The sequence below is a fragment of the Neoarius graeffei genome, chromosome 4 (genome assembly GCF_027579695.1).
Source record: "Neoarius graeffei isolate fNeoGra1 chromosome 4, fNeoGra1.pri, whole genome shotgun sequence".
In the NCBI taxonomy this organism is placed as follows: domain Eukaryota; kingdom Metazoa; phylum Chordata; class Actinopteri; order Siluriformes; family Ariidae; genus Neoarius; species Neoarius graeffei.
The window spans coordinates 109,423,188-109,441,838 of NC_083572.1; the positions used below are offsets into that span (position 1 = coordinate 109,423,188).

At 41.3% G+C, this 18,651-nt stretch overlaps 2 protein-coding genes across 4 annotated transcripts in view; one reads left to right on the forward strand and one right to left on the reverse strand.

Moving 5' to 3' along the window:
- Positions 1–2,886, forward strand: LOC132885462 (uncharacterized). Its single transcript, XM_060920150.1, has 3 exons — positions 1–1,484; positions 1,582–1,864; positions 2,037–2,886. The coding sequence occupies exons 1-3, from the start codon at positions 1,399–1,401 to the stop codon at positions 2,697–2,699; spliced, it is 1,032 nt and encodes a 343-aa protein (XP_060776133.1). The 5' UTR covers positions 1–1,398; the 3' UTR covers positions 2,700–2,886.
- A 1,594-nt stretch (positions 2,887–4,480) lies between these two features.
- Positions 4,481–18,651, reverse strand: part of plcxd1 (phosphatidylinositol-specific phospholipase C, X domain containing 1) — a 34,936-nt gene continuing 20,765 nt past the window's right edge. For all 3 annotated transcript variants that reach the window (XM_060920151.1, XM_060920153.1, XM_060920152.1), the window contains exons 5-6: positions 10,398–10,578; positions 4,481–10,317 (exon numbers count right to left, since the gene is read on the reverse strand). In XM_060920151.1, coding sequence (XP_060776134.1) covers positions 10,073–10,317; positions 10,398–10,578 — 426 coding nt within the window. In that variant the 3' untranslated portion in view covers positions 4,481–10,072. The remainder of the gene's footprint in view (positions 10,318–10,397; positions 10,579–18,651) is intronic.

Consider the following 18,651-nt stretch of genomic DNA (forward strand, 5'->3'; position numbering starts at 1 on the left):
ACTAAGGATTTAGTATTCCTGTGAATCACTAAACTAATATTTAGTTGTATAACCACGGTTTCTGAGAACTTCTGGCACCTGTGAACAGGTATTCCAGCCCAGGATGATTTGACAACATTCCACAATTCCTCTGCATTTCTTGGTTTTGCCTCAGAAACAGCATTTTTGATGTCACCCCACAAGTTTTCTATCGGATTAAGGTCCGGGGATTGGGCTGGCCACTCCATAACTTTCATTTTGTTGGTCTTGAACCCTGATGCTGCTCGCTTACTGGTGTGTTTGGGGTCGTTATCTTGTTGAAACACCCATTTCAAGGGCATTTCCTCTTCAGCATAAGGCAACATGACCTCCTCAAGTATTTTGATATATGCAAACTGATCCATGATCCCTGGTATGCGATAAATGGGCCCAACACCACAGTAAGAGAAACATCCCCATATCATGATGCTTGCACCACCATGCTTCACTGTCTTCAGAGTGTACTGTGGCTTGAATTCACTGTCTGGGGGTCGTCTGAAAAACTGTCTGCGGCTCTTGGACCCAAAAAGAACAATTTTACTTTCATCAGTCCACAAAATGTTTTTCCATTTCTCTTTAGGCCAGTCGATGTGTTCTTTGGCAAATTGTATCCTCTTCAGCACGTCTTTTTTTTAACAGTGGAACTTTGCGGGAGCTTCTTGCCAATAGATTAGCTTCACACAGGCATCTTCTAATTGTCACAGTACTCACAGGTAACTTCAGACCGTCTTTGATCACCCTGGAGCTGATCATTGGCTGAGTCTTTGCCATTCTGGCTATTCTTCGATCCATTCGAATGGTAGTCTTCTGTTTTCTTCCACGTCTCTCTGGCTTTGCTGTCCATTTTAAAGCACTGGAGATCATTTTAGCCGAGCAGCCCATCATTTTCTGCCCTTCTTTACAGTATACGTTTTACCTCTCCAATCAACGTTTTAATCAAAGCACGCTGTTCTTCTGAACAATGTCTGGAACGACCCATGTTTCTCAGGTTTTCAGAGAGAAATGGATGTACAACATGTGCCGGCTTCATCCTTAAATTAGGGCCACCTGACTGACATCTGCTTTTTCACAGAATGAATGATCTCACTAATTAAACTCCACACTGCTATTATTTTGAACACGCCCCTTTCACTTAATTATTCGATTACACAGACTCAGGAGCATGCATATCATGAATGTTGGGTCTGTTGGTTTTCTATGACTCTACTACACCTACTGGAAAATTATTTGCCATGTAGTAATATAATTTCCACCAAAAACAGTGATTGATCTGGTTAGTTGTGTTGGACTGCTATTATTTTGAACACAAGTGTACATAGGCAGATTCCTAATGAAATTAGGTCTACACTTGTGGACCATGTGATCAATCACGGCCTCACAATGGCTGAGGCTGGTCGGAGGGTCCAACCAAATGTTGGAAGAACCACAGTGAATTCAATCATTCAAACATTTCGTAGGGAGAACAGGTATGTACAGTATTGGGCAGTAATCCAATATCTCATACTGTAATACAGTATCTCATGTTTATTGTACATTACTGAAATTTTACTCTGCATGACATAGGATTGATAGACAACCTCGCAGAGGTGGAGGAAGAGGGCCCCTTTTTACCCCACAGCAGGAGGAAGCCATTTGTGCAATGGTGGTTGCAAACAACGCTATAAGGTTGAGAGAAATTCAAAGTGCTGTCATAGAAGATAATGTATTTGCCAATATTGAATCTGTGTCAGTTGCAACAATTGACAGAGTGCTCAGGAGAAATGAAATGCGCATGAAACAACTGTACAAAGTGCCGTTTGAACGGAACAGTGAGAGAGTGAAGGAGATGCGTCACCAGTATGTACAGGTAAAACATGTCTTTTGTTCAGCACTGTAAACAGTTTTACTTTGTGTAGTTTCATGCAATTCTGTATATGTATTCACAGAACATACTGTATACTGTATTTTTCAAAATGCATTACAGTATGTTACACAAGAAAAGTTGTTACATCTCTCTCTCTCTCTCTCTCTCTCTAAAGCATATACTGGAGCTGGAAGCCAGGGAACCACTGCACACATTCATATACATTGATGAGGCGGGTTTCAATCTGGCCAAAGGTAGAAGGCGTGGAAGAAATATCATTGGACAGAGAGCAACCACTGATGTCCCAGGCCAACGCGGAGGGAATATTACAACGTGTGCAGCCATCTCAGACAATGGTGTCCTCACCCATATCCCCCTTCTTGGTCCATACAATACACAACATCTGCTGACTTTTTTAGACACTCTTTACAGGGACATAGTCCCTGAGAATGAGAGGGGTGAAGGCCAACTCAACCAGTATGCTGTTGTGTGGGATAATGCCCGTTTTCACCACTCACATCTGGTCACACGGTGGTTTGCAGCACAGCAGAGGATGCTGGTTGAATATCTCCCTCCCTACTCCCCATTCCTTAATCCCATAGAGGAGTTTTTCTCTGCCTGGACGTGGAAGGTGTATGACCGGCGTCCACATACACAAATGGCCCTGCTAGCAGCCATGGATGCAGCATGTGATGACATCGCTGCAGATTCATGCAGAGGATGGATTCGCCACTCAAGGAGATACTTTCCTCGCCGCATTGCAAGAGAAAATATCCATTCTGATGTCGATGAGAATATGTGGCCAAACAGACAGGAACGTCTGGATGTGCCAGAATGAAAACTGTACCCATGTTCCGTTACAATACAGTATGTACTGTTACTGTATATTGTTCGCAATTGTGCACAGCTCTACCAAAAGGGTGTTTGTTTTTTTCTGACTGACAGTGACTGTAGGTTACTGTATTTTTCTTTTGCACAATGCTGTAGTATTGCGAAGAGCATATACAGTAAAAATGTGAAACATGCGTATTCAGTGTCTTGTACTCACTTACAGTGGTGCTTGAAAGTTTGTGAACCCTTTAGAATTTTCTATATTTCTGCATAAATTATGACCTAAAACATCATCAGATTTTCACACAAGTCCTAAAAGTAGATAAAGAGAATCCAGTTAAACAAATGAGACAAAAATATTATACTTGGTCATTTATTTATTGAGGAAAATGATCCAATATTACATATCTGTGAGTGGCAAAAGTATGTGAACCTTTGCTTTCAGTATCTGGTGTGACCCCCTTGTGCAGCAATAACTGCAACTAAACGTTTGCGGTAACTGTTGATCAGTCCTGCACACCGGCTTGGAGGAATTTTAGCCCGTTCCTCCGTACAGAACAGCTTCAACTCTGGGATGTTGGTGGGTTTCCTCACATGAACTGCTCGCTTCAGGTTCTTCCACAACATTTCGATTGGATTAAGGTCAGGACTTTGACTTGGCCATTCCAAAACATTCACTTTATTCTTCTTTAACCATTCTTTGGTAGAACGACTTGTGTGTTTAGGGTCATTGTCTTGCTGCGTGACCCACCTTCTCTTGAGATTCAGTTCATGGACAGATGTCCTGACATTTTCCTTTAGAATTCACTGGTATAATTCAGAATTCATTGTTCCATCAATGATGGCAAGCCGTCCTGGCCCAGATGCAGCAAAACAGGCCCAAACCATGATACTACCACCACCATGTTTCACAGACGGGATAAGGTTCTTATGCTGGAATGCAGTGTTTCCCTTTCTCCAAACAGAACGCTTCTCATTTAAACCAAAAAAGTTCTATTTTGGTCTCATCCGTCCACAAAACATTTTTCCAATAGCCTTCTGGCTTGTCCACGTGATCTTTAGCAAACTGCAGACGAGCAGCAATGTTCTTTTTGGAGAGCAGTGGCTTTCTCCTTGCAACCCTGCCATGCACACCATTGCTGTTCAGTGTTCTCCTGATGGTGGACTCATGAACATTAACATTAGCCAATGTGAGAGAAGCCTTCAGTTGCTTAGAAGTTACCCTGGGGTCCTTTGTGACCTCGCCAACTATTACACGCCTTGCTCTTGGAGTGATCTTTGTTGGTTGCCCACTCCTGGGGAGGGTAACAATGGTCTTAAATTTCCTCCATTTGTACACAATCTGTCTGACTGTGGATTAGTGGAGTCCAAACTCTTTAGAGATGGTTTTGTAACCTTTTCCAGCCTGATGAGCATCAACAACGCTTTTTCTGAGGTCCTCATAAATCTCCTTTGTTCGTGCCATGATACACTTCCATAAGCATGTGTTGTGAAGATCAGACTTTGATAGATCCCTGTTCTTTAAATAAAACAGGGTGCCCACTCACACCTGATTGTCATCCCATTGATTGAAAACACCTGACTCTAATTTCACCTTCAAATTGACTGCTAATCCTAGAGGTTCACATACTTTTGCCACTCACAGATATGTAATATTGGATCATTTTCCTCAATAAATAAATGAGCAAGTATAATATTTTTGTCTCATTTGTTTAACTGGGTTCTCTTTATCTACTTTTCGGATTTGTGTGAAAATCTGATGTTGTTTTAGGTCATATTTATGCAGAAATATAGAAAATTCTAAAGGGTTCACAAACTTTCAAGCACCACTGTACTCCCCTAACTACAGCAATATGCAACTTTACTGTAGTTTTCAAATGGCTGTACAAGTAGCCTTTCAGGTAGTGTCAGCGAGTTCTGACCTTTTTTTTTGCATTGGAAAACACTGAGAGAATAAACTGTCATAATGAAAACATGACAAAGCCAATTGACTATCTTGTTCATAAACTATGGTGTCAAGACTTCTCATTTTGATGGCACTGGCAGTTTCATTGAAACGAATACTTGCTTTTGAGCAATGGACTATCCATTTTGAGCAAGTGACGTGCTTTTGCAGGTTATCCACTAGGTTTTGCAGTTTGTACTAATTGTTTTGAGAAATGCACTAACTGCTGTGCAAATGTAAATAGTGATGTGAGAAATGCACCAAAGCGACTGAGAAAAACTGTAATCACATGCTCGGCCATGTGGTCTAACCATCCTGACCGCAGTAGAGAAACGCTATTTTCCCATCTTTCCACACAGACTTGTGATAAAGGGCAATTTCACATTCAACATGAAAACATTTTTTAAAAATGCGAGAAATTCTCATTTGCATGCATGTATATATCTATCTATCTATCTATCTGCATTTCATATTTTAAAAGCCTTCCTATGTTTGAACAACAAAAAAAAAGCCCTGTACAGGTCACTGATATGATTTCAGATGACAAGTTTCAAATGAAATTCTGTGCCGAGTTTGCGGTCTCAGAAAAAAAAGGTAGTACCTGTACCTTTGCTTGTCACTGGGTTCATACATTGTTGAAATTGTTACAATTTCAGACATCGTTGATTATTTTCCAATAACAACATCGTCACAGCCAGTCATGTTTTCTTCCTTACTTAAAGTACTAACTTGACCTTCAGGACCGCTATTCTTTCTTGAACGGTTTTTAAACAATGAAGTGAAAAGTATTCGAACACATTTTTTCTTTAACGAAACTTTGGGTTTATACATGAGGGGTTGTTTGGCTTATAAAAACCATGCACTACAAAATAAAACACAGAAACGCCAGCCTCGATTTTGTAGGACTACTCTCACTCAGAATTAGGATCAGGCGATAAGATTTTTAAAAAATATCACAATTTAGCAAGACATTTCTATGACACAAGATATGCATCACAGTATTTAGGTTTCCTACCTGCCAACAAAACAGTCATGTTGCGTTTAGAAATAAACCTTTAAAAATGGTATTGGATGATCCTTTCAAACATCTCATCTCATCTCATTATCTGTAGCCGCTTTATCCTGTTCTACAGGGTCGCAGGCAAGCTGGAGCCTATCCCAGCTGACTACGGGCGAAAGGCGGGGTACACCCTGGACAAGTCGCCAGGTCATCACAGGGCTGACACATAGACACAGACAACCATTCACACTCACTTTAGAGTCACCAGTTAACCTAACCTGCATGTCTTTGGACTGTGGGGGAAACCGGAGCACCCGGAGGAAACCCACGCGGACACGGGGAGAACATGCAAACTCCACACAGAAAGGCCCTCGCCGGCCACGGGGCTCGAACCCGGACCTTCTTGCTGTGAGGCGACAGCGCTAACCACTACACCACCGTGCCGCCCCCTTTCAAACATGGTAAAGAAAATTATTTTAAAAGGAAATTATATCAGAATCAAGTTTATTGCCAAGTACGTTCTCACATAAGGAAATTGCTTTGGTGGTTGGTGCTTGAACAGTTAAAAAAGAAGAATTAAAAAAAAAAAAAGACGAAAGTAACCATATACATAGAATAAAAAAAATAAAAAGAATCTAAAATATACAAATTTAAAAAGTGCATGAGTTGTTTTCAAGTCCAAGCTCTATAGTATGTCCTGAAATGTGCAATAAAAATTCACAGAATGAAGATGACCATGAAATGTGTAAAATTACAGTTCAGAGACGAAGTGCATTAATGTTACAGCTTGAAATTGTGAGGTTAGTCAGTGGGGTCTCTGATCTTATTGATGAGGCAAGTGCAGTGGGGAAAAAGCTGGCCTTATGGTGTGAGGTTTTGGTCCTAATGGACCGCAACCTTCTACCAGAGGGGAGTGGTTCAAAAAGTTTGTGTCTGGGGTGAGAGGGGTCACCCACAATCTTTTCTGCTGTCCTCAGGGTCCTGGACTCGTACAGGTCCTGAAGAGACGGAAGGTTACAGCCAATCGTCCTTTCAACGGATGATGCGCTGCAGTCTGCCCTTGTCGAACTTCAACTGCCACAGGAAGTCCACCCTCTTCTGTGCTTTCTTGGTAAGAGAGCAGGTATTCATCTCCCACTTGAGGTCCTGAGTGATGGTGGTGCCCAGGAAGCAGAAATACTCCCCAAAGTATTTCTGGGAAGTCAAACAGAGTGATGGGGGAGGGAGGGTGTGGCAGAGCTCCTCCTGAAGTCTACAAGCATCTCCACTGTCTTTAGAGCTCCAAGTTGTTCTGCCTGCACCAGGACACCAGATGGTCAATCTCCCACCTGTAGGCAGAATCATCCTCATCAGAGACGAGTCCAAATGAGGGTGGTGTTGTCTGCGAACTTTCGGAGCTTGCTAGACTGATGACTGGAGATGCAGCTGTTGGTGTACAAGGAGAAGAGTAAAGAAAACGCAGCCGGGGGGGATCCGGTGCTGATGGTTCGGGAGTCAGAGACGCGTTTCCCCAGCTTCCTGTCAGACAGGAAGTCGGTGATCCACCTGCAGGTGGAGTCAGGCACGCTCAGCTTGGAGAGTTTGTCCTGCAGAAGAGCTGAGATGATGGTGTTGAAGGCAGAACTGAAATCCACAAATAGGATCCTAGCATAGGTTCATGGGGAGTCCAGGTGCTGGAGGGTGAAATGAAGAGCCATGTTGACAGCATCATCTGCAGATCTGTTGGATCTGTAGGTGAACTGCATGGAGTCCAGGAGCAGGCCAGTGATGGCTTTAAGGTGGTAAAGCACAAGGCACTGGAAGATTTCATAACCACAGAAGTCAGGGCGATGGGTCTGTAGTCATTTAATCCTGTGATCCTTGGCTTTTTGGAGACGGGGATAATGGTGGAGGCCTTGAAGCAGGCTGGCACATGGCATGTCTCCAGTGAGGTGTTGTTGATGTTTGTGAACACCAGAGACAGCTGATCAACACAGTGCTTCAGGGTGAATGGTGAGACAGAGTCGGGACCTGCTGCTTTGCGAGGGTTCAGCTTCTTAAAGAGCTTGTTGACGTCCCTCTCCAGAATGGAGAGTTGAGGCTGTGGTGGTGGGTGGACAGGCCTCCAGGTTGTAGAGAGGCCCTGGCAGCAGTATAGGTGAGGGCAGTGGTGGTGGGCAAGAGCTGGAGTGTGAAGTCACAAGGGATGATATCAGGACAGTCCATTGTCTTTAAAAGCAACAGCAGAACTCATTCAGTTGGTTGGCCAGGCGCAAGTCATTAACAGAGTGGGAGGCTGAAGGTTAAGTGATCTGCCTGAGCCGTTTCAAGACAGACGAAGGGTAGTTGGCTGAGAACTGATATTGGGGTTTCTCAGAGTACAGTCATTTAGCTTCTCTCACCGCCTTGCTAAACCTGTTCCTGCCCCCACTCCTGAACGCTTCTTCCTTTTGTAACCTGAGCTGTCTGAGCTTGTCTGTGAACCAGGGTTTATCGTTATTGTAACTCATCCTGGTTCGTGATGGAACACAGCAGTCCTCACAGAAGCTGATGTAGGATGTCACAGCCTCTGTGTACTCATCCAGACTATTGGTAGCAGTCCTGAACACATCCCAGTTTGTACAGTCCAAGCACGCCTGAAGGTTCTCCGCAGCCTCATTCCTCCACATCTTTGATGTCCTCACTACAGGTTTCCTCAGCTTTAATTTCTCTCTATATGCAGGAATCAGGTGGACTATGATGTGGTCCGAGTGGCCCAGTGCAGCGTGGGGGATGGCGCAATGGGCATTGCTGACGGTCATGTAACAGTGATCCAAAATATTCTCTTCTCTGGTTGGGCATTTAATAAACTGTTTGCATTTTGGTAGTTTGTGGCAGAGGTTACCTTTGTTAAAAGGCCAATAACTAGGGAGTCCGGGTTAGTCTACTCCACACCCAGTATTTAGTTAGCCAACAGGCACTGTGTGTTCTGCACGTTGGCCTGCGGTGGAATGTAACCACCAACCAGAATGAATGACGCGATCTCAATGATTCCAGGTCTGGAGAACAGTGCTGCAGGATCACGGACACATCACTGCACTAGCCGTTCTTTACATAAAAACAGATTCCACCACCCTTTGTCTTGCCAGAGAGATCCGTGTTACGGTCCGCTCTGAAAAGTTGGAAGCCGGCCAGCTGCAGCACAGAGTCTGGAACAAGATGTAGGAAAGTCCCTGTTTCTCCCCACCAGCAGCTGGAGTTCGTCCAGTTTGTTGCACAGTGAGCGCACATTGGAGAGCAATATCGCAGGTAGCGGCGTGTGAAGTCCACGCCGACGGAGGCGCACCAGCGTGTTTCCCTCTCCTCCACCATCTCACTGAGTGAGCAAAGATAAGAGTACCTTTGACAAGAATGTCCATTAATTCCACAGAAAAGTTGGTAATACTGCAAGTCCGCTGGAGTTGTTCCCCTCATATTCAAGAGCTTTTCTCTGGTGAAAGAGATTCGAGTATCGCAGCAGTGAACTGAGCTTACAAACAAAATAATACAAAACAATGTGCACCAACACACCAAAGCAGCCATCCATGGCACCATAAAGGATTACCATCAAGGATATTTTACAGGTGTAAAGATTTAAAAGAGCACAAAACTATCAAATCAGCTTCTTAATATTATAATTATTATTATTTTTAAAAACATTACCAATGATATCTCAGAAAAGCATATTGTGGCAGAATTTATCGCAATATTGAATTTATACTGTCATATCGCCCAGTCCTACTTGAGAAATCAAAGGTGGGGACAATCCTGTTAATGCAGGAAAACAAGAACAAAATTGTATCCCCGGAGTGCGGCCATATTTATCTGAGTATGAAGTCAAAGCTAATATTTGTGCTCACGATCACGAGATTCTTGCACAACTGGTCGGGAGGGTGAGGTATGACCTGATCTGAAGACGCTGCACTTTATTGGATGGTTACAGACAAAAATAACTTGTCTTTTAAATACAAAACGAGTCATGAAATCACCTAATAAGGTTAAAAAGGTCTGTTTTGATTTGACTGGTACGTTAAAATTTACTTTCCCAGATGAACCATGCATTTTAAAAATGGACCCAGTACTGAGCCTTGAGGGTCACACTTCAGTAACAAGCAACACTACAGGTTATTCCCTTTGTTTTCTGAAGGTGTGCTTTCAAAATCCACTAAAATTTATTGCCAGGATAAGAGGTAAACCGTTAGAATAAAGACAGCGCATTAGTTGTACGCCATTCAAGTAATAACGATTAGTGCATAGCATTATGATTCTACCCGTACCTGAAAATCAGACTTTTAAAAAAATAAATAAATAAAAAAGTCCTAGCAAACATCTACAGGTCTATTTCAGAGAATAAATAAACGGAAAATCTTGTGTGCTATGCGTCAAATATTGTGCGAAACCAACAGCTGGATGATCCTCCTCCTCCTCCTCCTCCTCCTCATGTGCTTCTCCTCAGTAGATTTTCATTCAGTGCTACGACAGTCTGTATGAACTCGCACTCAGTCACGAAATCAGCAGCGATGATATTGAGTGAGTCGCCGTATGATCCAGGTTTCTGCTCCTGGACCCAGCTTAGCAGCATCGGGTACGCTGGCATAACCATGTCCTTGAGTGACTCCATAGGATGGGAACAGATGTACTTCAGGTCCTCGGTGAGATTGATACCAGTCACAAAGAAGCCTCCTGTGAAAGCAGATGTACATTTTATTTTCAATTCCATGTGTGCTAGAATACGAAAATATTTTGATGAATGGACATGTTACCTGGACGGCCGTGTTGTTTTCTGCGTTCAAACTCCTCGATCAGCGCTTCTGCTTTACATTTGTTCGCCCACCAGTACGGTATATGAGACCACAGCTCTGTGTGGCAGTGAGCCAAGTGGTGCTCGTACGAGACAATCACCTGGTAACCTGAACTCCATAAACTCCTCAGCGTGACCACGTCCTGATGGGAAAATTTTCACGATATTTATAAAGCAGCAGCGAATCTCAAAGTATTCCTGATTTATTCAGGAATAAAACATGATGTGCTTTTATAGGAAAATAATTAATGATGGGTGGTGTAAATGTGATGAAGCAGAGTTACTGGTACCAGCCAGAACTTATGGGATTATAGATATTTATATTAAAAAGACATGAGTGTTTTACTGAGAAATACGCCACTGGTATTTTTCATCCGAGCTCCATCTGGGACATGGAGAACCAAAACCGTGACATAAATCTCTATTTTTTTCGCAGTCCGGTTTCCATCAAATCCTGCGCTCTGATTGGCTGGCGAGAGGGTCCGTATCCTACGATACGGACCCCGGACGACTCGTAAAAAAACATGGTCGCATTTTTTGTCAACATTTATCTTTTTTTTTATAAGATTTATTTATAAGACTATCAAAAATCTTATAACTTTTTGCCAGCATTTCTCAGGAGAACAGCATTAATTTTACATCATGGATAGCGATAACGACAGTGTTCACAGCGAAAGTGAGTTTTACTACCCTGAGGAAGAAGAAATAAAAGAAAAAATTTCAGGAGAAAGCTAAAAACCTGTAACTGTTGCTAACGCCGAGCAAAAACATGGCTGAATCCTGAATGACTCAATTTTGTATAAATAGGGGACTACATAGGTGGCAAAATGTAGGGTTTTTTTCTGCCATGGAAGTGCACTTGTATACCGAGGAGGAAGCAATTTGCATTACAGCCGTGAATGAGGATTCAAAATGGCGGCTCGGCTCAGTTTTCCCTTTCGGGCACTCTCGTTTTCTGTTAGAATTTGGTAAAGAAAAAAATAAATATACAGTATTATTTACCAGCTTAAGGTCGGTCCGTATGGTGAAATACCGTGATCTCGGCCCAGAGGGCCTCAGTCAGGACTTTCAAGACCTCGGTCATGGTAAATAATACATACAGGAAATCGACGAGTGCGTCGTTTTGATAAATTTGGGGCCTTTTTGTTTGTGAATGTGTCGATATAATAAAAAGAAAATCACATGTTGGCTTGAAGATATGATAGACTGGTACCAAAATTTAAAAAAGTGCTTATTTAAGGAGTTAAAGGCATTTTTGAGACAAAGTCGGCAAACAGTCTTATTTTGTCAATTTGGGTGTGCCGAATTCAAATCTGCAATATGCCGAGCTCTATCTGACCTCTGTTGACCTCTAGAGGTCATTGAACTTTGGGCCTGTAAACGTCTCAGCTGAACCCAGTTTCTCAGCTTTCTAAGGAATGAAATGTACTAAAATGATTAATGAAGTTAGCAAATGGCCTTGTTTGTTAAATGTTTGGGTGCTGAATTCATTTTTCATTTGTAAAACGACATTTGACCTCTGATAACCTCAAGGTCATTAAACTTGGCCTGTAGGCCTATGCATTTAATGGCATTTTTAAACTGACTTTACTCCCCCAAAAAGAATATGAACAGACAAAAAACAAATAGAAAGGAACAAATACAACATTAAATGCCAGTCCATGTACATGTGACTTACTTTTCACAATGAGAATGCCTAGGCGATCACCTTACATAACATTGCATTACATTTAGCGGTTATTGTTTATACAAAGCTACTGAAAAAAGGACAGATTCAGCAGCATACAAAATGTGGGGGCGTACAGGGTATACAGGTTAATCAGGGTTAGTATATATGAGAGTTTTTTTCTTTGTTGTTTGTTTTTTGTAAAGGCTTTACCCCGTTTAAAACAAAACAAACAACAAAGAAAAAACCTCTCATATATACTAACCCTGATTAACCTGTATACCCTGTACGCCCCCACATTTTGTATGCTGCTGAATCTGCCCTTTTTTCAGTAGCTTTGTATAAACAATAACCGCTAAATGTAATGCAATGTTATGTAAGGTGATCGCCTAGGCATTCTCATTGTGAAAAGTAAGTCACATGTACATGGACTGGCATTTAATGTTGTATTTGTTCCTTTCTATTTGTTTTTTGTCTGTTCATATTCTTTTTGGGGGAGTAAAGTCAGTTTAAAAATGCCGTTAAATGCATAGGCCTATAGGCCAAGTTTAATGACCTTGAGGTTATCAGAGGTCATATGTCGTTTTACAAATGAAAAATGAATTCAGCACCCAAACATTTAACAAACAAGGCCATTTGCTAACTTCATTAATCATTTTAGTACATTTCATTCCTTAGAAAGCTGAGAAACTGGGTTCAGCTGAGACGTTTACAGGCCCAAAGTTCAATGACCTCTAGAGGTCAACGGAGGTCAGATAGAGCTCGGCATATTGCAGATTTGAATTCGGCACACCCAAATTGACAAAATAAGACTGTTTGCCGACTTTGTCTCAAAAATGCCTTTGGGTGTCACAATTCTGGATTTTGGTACCAGTCTATGAAGTTTATCTTCTCGTGTTGAAAAACTCACATTTTTCAGACAAAATACATTATGGATCTGAGTGACATATTTTAAATAATATTGCCTGGCTTTTTTTCGTGGTCTATCAGATATATTCCATTCAGCTAGCGTGATACTGAATGAGTCGAAGACGAGTAGCTGAATGGAATATATCTGACAGACCACGAAAAAAGCTAGCCAACATTATTATTATTATTATTATCATCATTATTATCATCATCCATACACATTCCTTTCGGGTGTTCAATGCGTCTTTCTCTTTCAAAATTCTCTCAAAATCTTCCGTATATAACCAAGCAAACCTGTCGGCCATGTTTGTTTACAAATTGTCCCAGTCGCTCACTCGCTAGCGCGGAAGTTTTACGTCTCCAACGTGTGACGTCATGTTGTCTTGAATATCGTAAACCATATTCAACGCTCATTCTCCACTGGGTAGAGTGACATAATACATGTAGGATAAGCGATATGCTAACAATATTGCATGCTATTGAACCAAATGAATGAAACCCGCTAGAAGGGAATAGAACATGTTTTTTTATTCCATCGGAAAAGTGTCCTGTATGGATAATAATTCCTGATATTTTACTCTGATGACGTCACTCCCAGTGTTTTCCTGCTGACTAGATGCGTGTTGGCAAAATGGTGAACTGGTTCAAAATTAAAATTATTTTCATTTAACTTGCTTTTTTTTTTGTGGATGTGTCCATATAATATAAAGAACATTACATGATGGTGCAAAGATATGAAGAAGTTTATATTCTCGTGTTGAAAATATTTTCACCACTCAAACAAACTTCATATTTTTTGCACCACCGTGTAATATCCTTTATATATCCCATTATTACATGGTGTTGTTGAATACTGAATTCTGATTGGTCGATTACGGTGGGCTGTTATTTCTGCATGATACACTGTTGTTACGGACCATGCCATTAGTGGAAGCAATAAAATTATTTTAAATCAATATTTTGTGTCAAATTATTGATTTCTTTAGTAAGTGGGAGTTGAATACAATATGTCAGATAACGTACAGTGAGCCAGTTATTATCGCAAAAATAAGCCTCTTCATGGTGATTAAAGACTGCATCATTCTGTCACGGTTTATTTTGCGATAATAACCAGCTCGCTGTACATCATCCCTTCTGTAACAGCATTGTCAATGATTACAGTTTTTCAGTTTTTAAAGAATGACATTATACTTTTTATCCATTTAAAGTTATGTTTAATGTTGTGGACTGTCCAAACGATACAAGTTCCCTTATCTCGTTCTTTATCATCTCTCATAGTTAACACACGCGGAAAAAAAAAGGTTGTGTTGTTACTGAGAAACCGCAAAGCATAAACTCTTTTTCTGAAGATGTTGATAAAGTGACACCTTCAGCTCTGAGTGTTACAAAGCACTGACACTGGAGACTCCTTCCAGAAATATTAAAGCAAACCTTTTCTCCTTACAGAAAACTTCACCACATCAATGATGGCACACATTTTTAACCTGTTTATGTGTATAAGTCCCTGTGAACGCCTCCGTCAAATTGGCATCCCATATCACAAGAACATGAAATCAACCATTAAATGTTTTTGATGTTTAAAGACCCAGCAACCTACAGTGGTGCTTGAAAGTTTGTGAACCCTTTAGAATGTTCTATATTTCTGCATAAATATGACCTAAAACATCATCAGATTTTCACACAAGTCCTAAAAGTAGATAAAGAGAACTGGGTTCTCTTTATCTACTTTTAGGACTTGTGTGAAAATCTGATGATGTTTTAGGTCCACCAATCCACAGTCAGACAGTGTGTACAAATGGAGGAAATTCAAGACCAATATTGCCCTCCCCAGGAGTGATCGACCAACAAAGATCACTCCAAGAGCGAGGCGTGTAATAGTCGGCGAGGTCACAAAGGACCCCAGGGTAACTTCTAAGCAACTGAAGGCCTCTCTCACATTGGCTAATGTTAATGTTCATGAGTTCACCATCAGGAGAACACTGAAAAACAATGGTGTGCGTGGCAGGGTTTCAAGGAGAAAGCCACTGCTCTCCAAAAAGAACATTGCTGCTTGTCTGCAGTTTGCTAAAGATCACGTGGACAAGCCAGAAGGCTATTGGAAAAATATTTTGTGGAAGGATGAGACCAAAATAGAACTTTTTCGTTTAAATGAGAAGCGTTCTGTTTGGAGAAAGGAAAACACTGCATTCCAGCATAAGAACCTTATCCCATCTGTGAAACATGGTGGTGGTAGTATCATGGTTTGGGCCTGTTTTGCTGCATCTGGGCCAGGATGGCTTGCCATCATTGATGGAACAATGAATTCTGAATTATACCAGCGAATTCTAAAGGAAAATGTCAGGACATCTGTCCATGAACTGAATCTCAAGAGAAGGTGGGTCATGCAGCAAGACAATGACCTTAAGCACACAAGTCGTTCTACCAAAGAATGGTTAAAGAAGAATAAAGTGAATGTTTTGGAATGGCCAAGTCAAAGTCCTGACCTTAATCCAATCAAAATGTTGTGGAAGGACCTGAAGCGAGCAGTTCATGTGAGGAAACCCACCAACATCCCAGAGTTGAAGCTGTTCTGTATGGAAGAATGGGCTAAAATTCCTCCAAGCCGGTGTGCAGGACCGATCAACAGTTACCGGAAATGTTTAGTTGCAGTTATTGCTGCACAAGGGGATCACACCAGATACTGAATGCAAAGGTTCACATACTTTTGCCACTCACAGATATGTAATTTTGGATCATTTTCCTCAATAAATAAATGACCAAATCTAATATTTTTGTCTCATTTGTTTAACTGGGTTCTCTTCATCTACTTTTAGGACTTGTGTGAAAATCTGATGATGTTTTAGGTCATATTTATGCAGAAATATAGAAAATGTTAAAGGGTTCACAAACTTTCAGGCACCACTGTACATATCTGTGAGTGGCAAAAGTATGTGAACCTTTGCTTTCAGTATCTGGTGTGACCCCCTTGTGCAGCAATAACTGCAACTAAACGTTTGCGGTAACTGTTGATCAGTCCTGCACACCGGCTTGGAGGAATTTTAGCCCATTCCTCCGTACAGAACAGCTTCAACTCTGGGATGTTGGTGGGTTTCCTCACATGAACTACTCGCTTCAGGTCCTTCCACAACATTTCCATTGGATTAAGGTCAGGACTTTGACTTGGCCATTCCAAAACATTAACTTTATTCTTCTTTAACCATTCTTTGGTAGAACGACTTGTGTGCTTAGGGTCGTTGTCTTGCTGCATGACCCACCTTCTCTTGAGATTCAGTTCATGGACAGATGTCCTGACATTTTCCTTTAGAATTCACTGGTATAATTCAGAATTCATTGCCCCATCAATGATGACAAGCCGTCCTGGCCCAGATGCAGCAAAACAGGCCCAAACCACGATACTACCACCACCACGTTTCACAGATGGGATAAGGTTCTTATGCTGGAATGCAGTGTTTTCCTTTCTCCAAACAGAACGCTTCTCATTTAAACCAAAAAAGTTCTATTTTGGTCTCATCTGTCCACAAAACATTTTTCCAGTAGCCTTCTGGCTTGTCCACGTGATCTTTAGCAAACTGCAGACGAGCAGCAATGTTCTTTTTGGAGAGCAGTGGCTTTCTCCTTGAAACCCTGCCACGCACACCATTGTTTTTCAGTGTTCTCCTGATGGTGAACTCATGAACATTAACATTAGCCAATGTGAGAGAGGCCTTCAGTTGCTTAGAAGTTACCCTGGGGTCCTTTGTGACCTCGCCAACTATTACACGCCTTGCTCTTGGAGTGATCTTTGTTGGTCGACCACTGCTGGGGAGGGTAACAATAGTCTTGAATTTCCTCCATTTGTACACAGTCTGTCTGACTGTGGATTGGTGGAATCCAAACTCTTTAGAGATGGTTTTGTAACCTTTTCCAGCCTGATGAGCATCAACAACGCTTTTTCTGAGGTCCTCAGAAATCTCCTTTGTTCGTGCCATGATACACTTCCACAAACATGTGTTGTGAAGATCAGACTTTGATAGATCCCTGTTCTTTAAATAAAACAGGGTGCCCACTCACACCTGATTGTCATCCCATTGATTGAAAACACCTGACTCTAATTTCACCTTCAAATTAACTGCTAATCCTAGAGGTTCACATACTTTTGCCACTCACAGATATGTAATACTGGATCATTTTCCTCAATATATAAATGACCAAGTATAATATTTTGTCTCGTTTGTTTAACTGGGTTCTCTTTATCTACTTTTAGGACTTGTGTGAAAATGTGATATTGTTTTCAGTCATATTTATGCAGAAATATAGAAAATTCTAAAGGGTTCACAAACTTTCAAGCACCACTGTATAAAACACCCAAACATGTCTGATTCGTTTGTGCATCGTTACTGTTACTATAGCGATGATAACGATAATGTGTTCGAATATGAACCTGTGATGTGCAGCTACACTACTGTCAGAGCTGCTGTTAAAGAAAACGAATCAATACCTTCTGACCAATCAGAATCCAGAACTCGACAGCGCTATGGGATAATGTTTTTAAATAATGACTGAGAATCTACGACAAATGGCTTGGGAACATTTCTACATCTTGTTTAAAACTTGATTTGCATCATCGTTTTCTCAGCTAGTTATTTTACCTCACGCAAACCTGCGATTATACGGTACATAACAGAACCTTATTATATGGATTGAGCTGCTTCTGGTAAAATCGTGCGCTCTGATTGATTCCTTGGCAGGCAGTATTTTCCTGTAACGCCTGTGGGTGATTACGGACTTTCTTTCCAAGGCGTCGGCTTTCAACATTGCAAAAAACAAACAAAAACAAAACAACAAAAATTTTTTAAAAAGATTAAAGCTGTACTGCCTTTCAGATTTTTCAAGTGTAGATCATAAAAAGAATTTACCCGACACCCAGTTAGTTTTGTTTAGTGACTGAAAGCTACTGAATTCAAATCACACACTTCCAAATTTATTAGTTTTGGGTTTTTTAAAAAAAAAATAGAACAATTAATGAATTTATCTCCACGTGGCCCTAAATTCTCTGCTATTTTTTCCTGCTTCACCATGACCCAATACAAGATACTACATCATGCATCACGTGGTGTGCTTTCCCCGTTCGCGCAAGGCATTGTGGGATACAAATTTGAAACAGGAGAGAAAAACGGAGGGCGTGAGTGTGCGAATGAAACGTGAAAGACCGACTACAGTAACGGAAAGAAAGTGAGAAGAAAAGACGTTATGTTCTATACGAAGGAAAAGAAACGCAGGACCAAACTAATAAATATGGGTGCTCAGCGAGCACCTCGGTGTGATCAGCTGCTCATTTAGCGACAGAATGATGGAACTGTCAGTGCACGCTCAAAGGGAAACCTGCGCATGCGCACACACACACGGACTTCCTCTGTCTGCTTGACTGCGCGAACTGAGCAATTTCATGCACATTATTTGCTTTAATCCCCTCAAATTAAATAACTTCCCAGCCACAGAATGGCCTGATATTTTGTCAGATATTACAGAAATAAACATATTTCACAATGACCACATTTCAGAGTGAACTAAATTTCACCGATTTTATGAAATCGAAAGGCGGTCTAGCTTTTAACTGGAAATCAAAAACGGCCGAAAGACAAACAAACAAGGGTTATTCAAG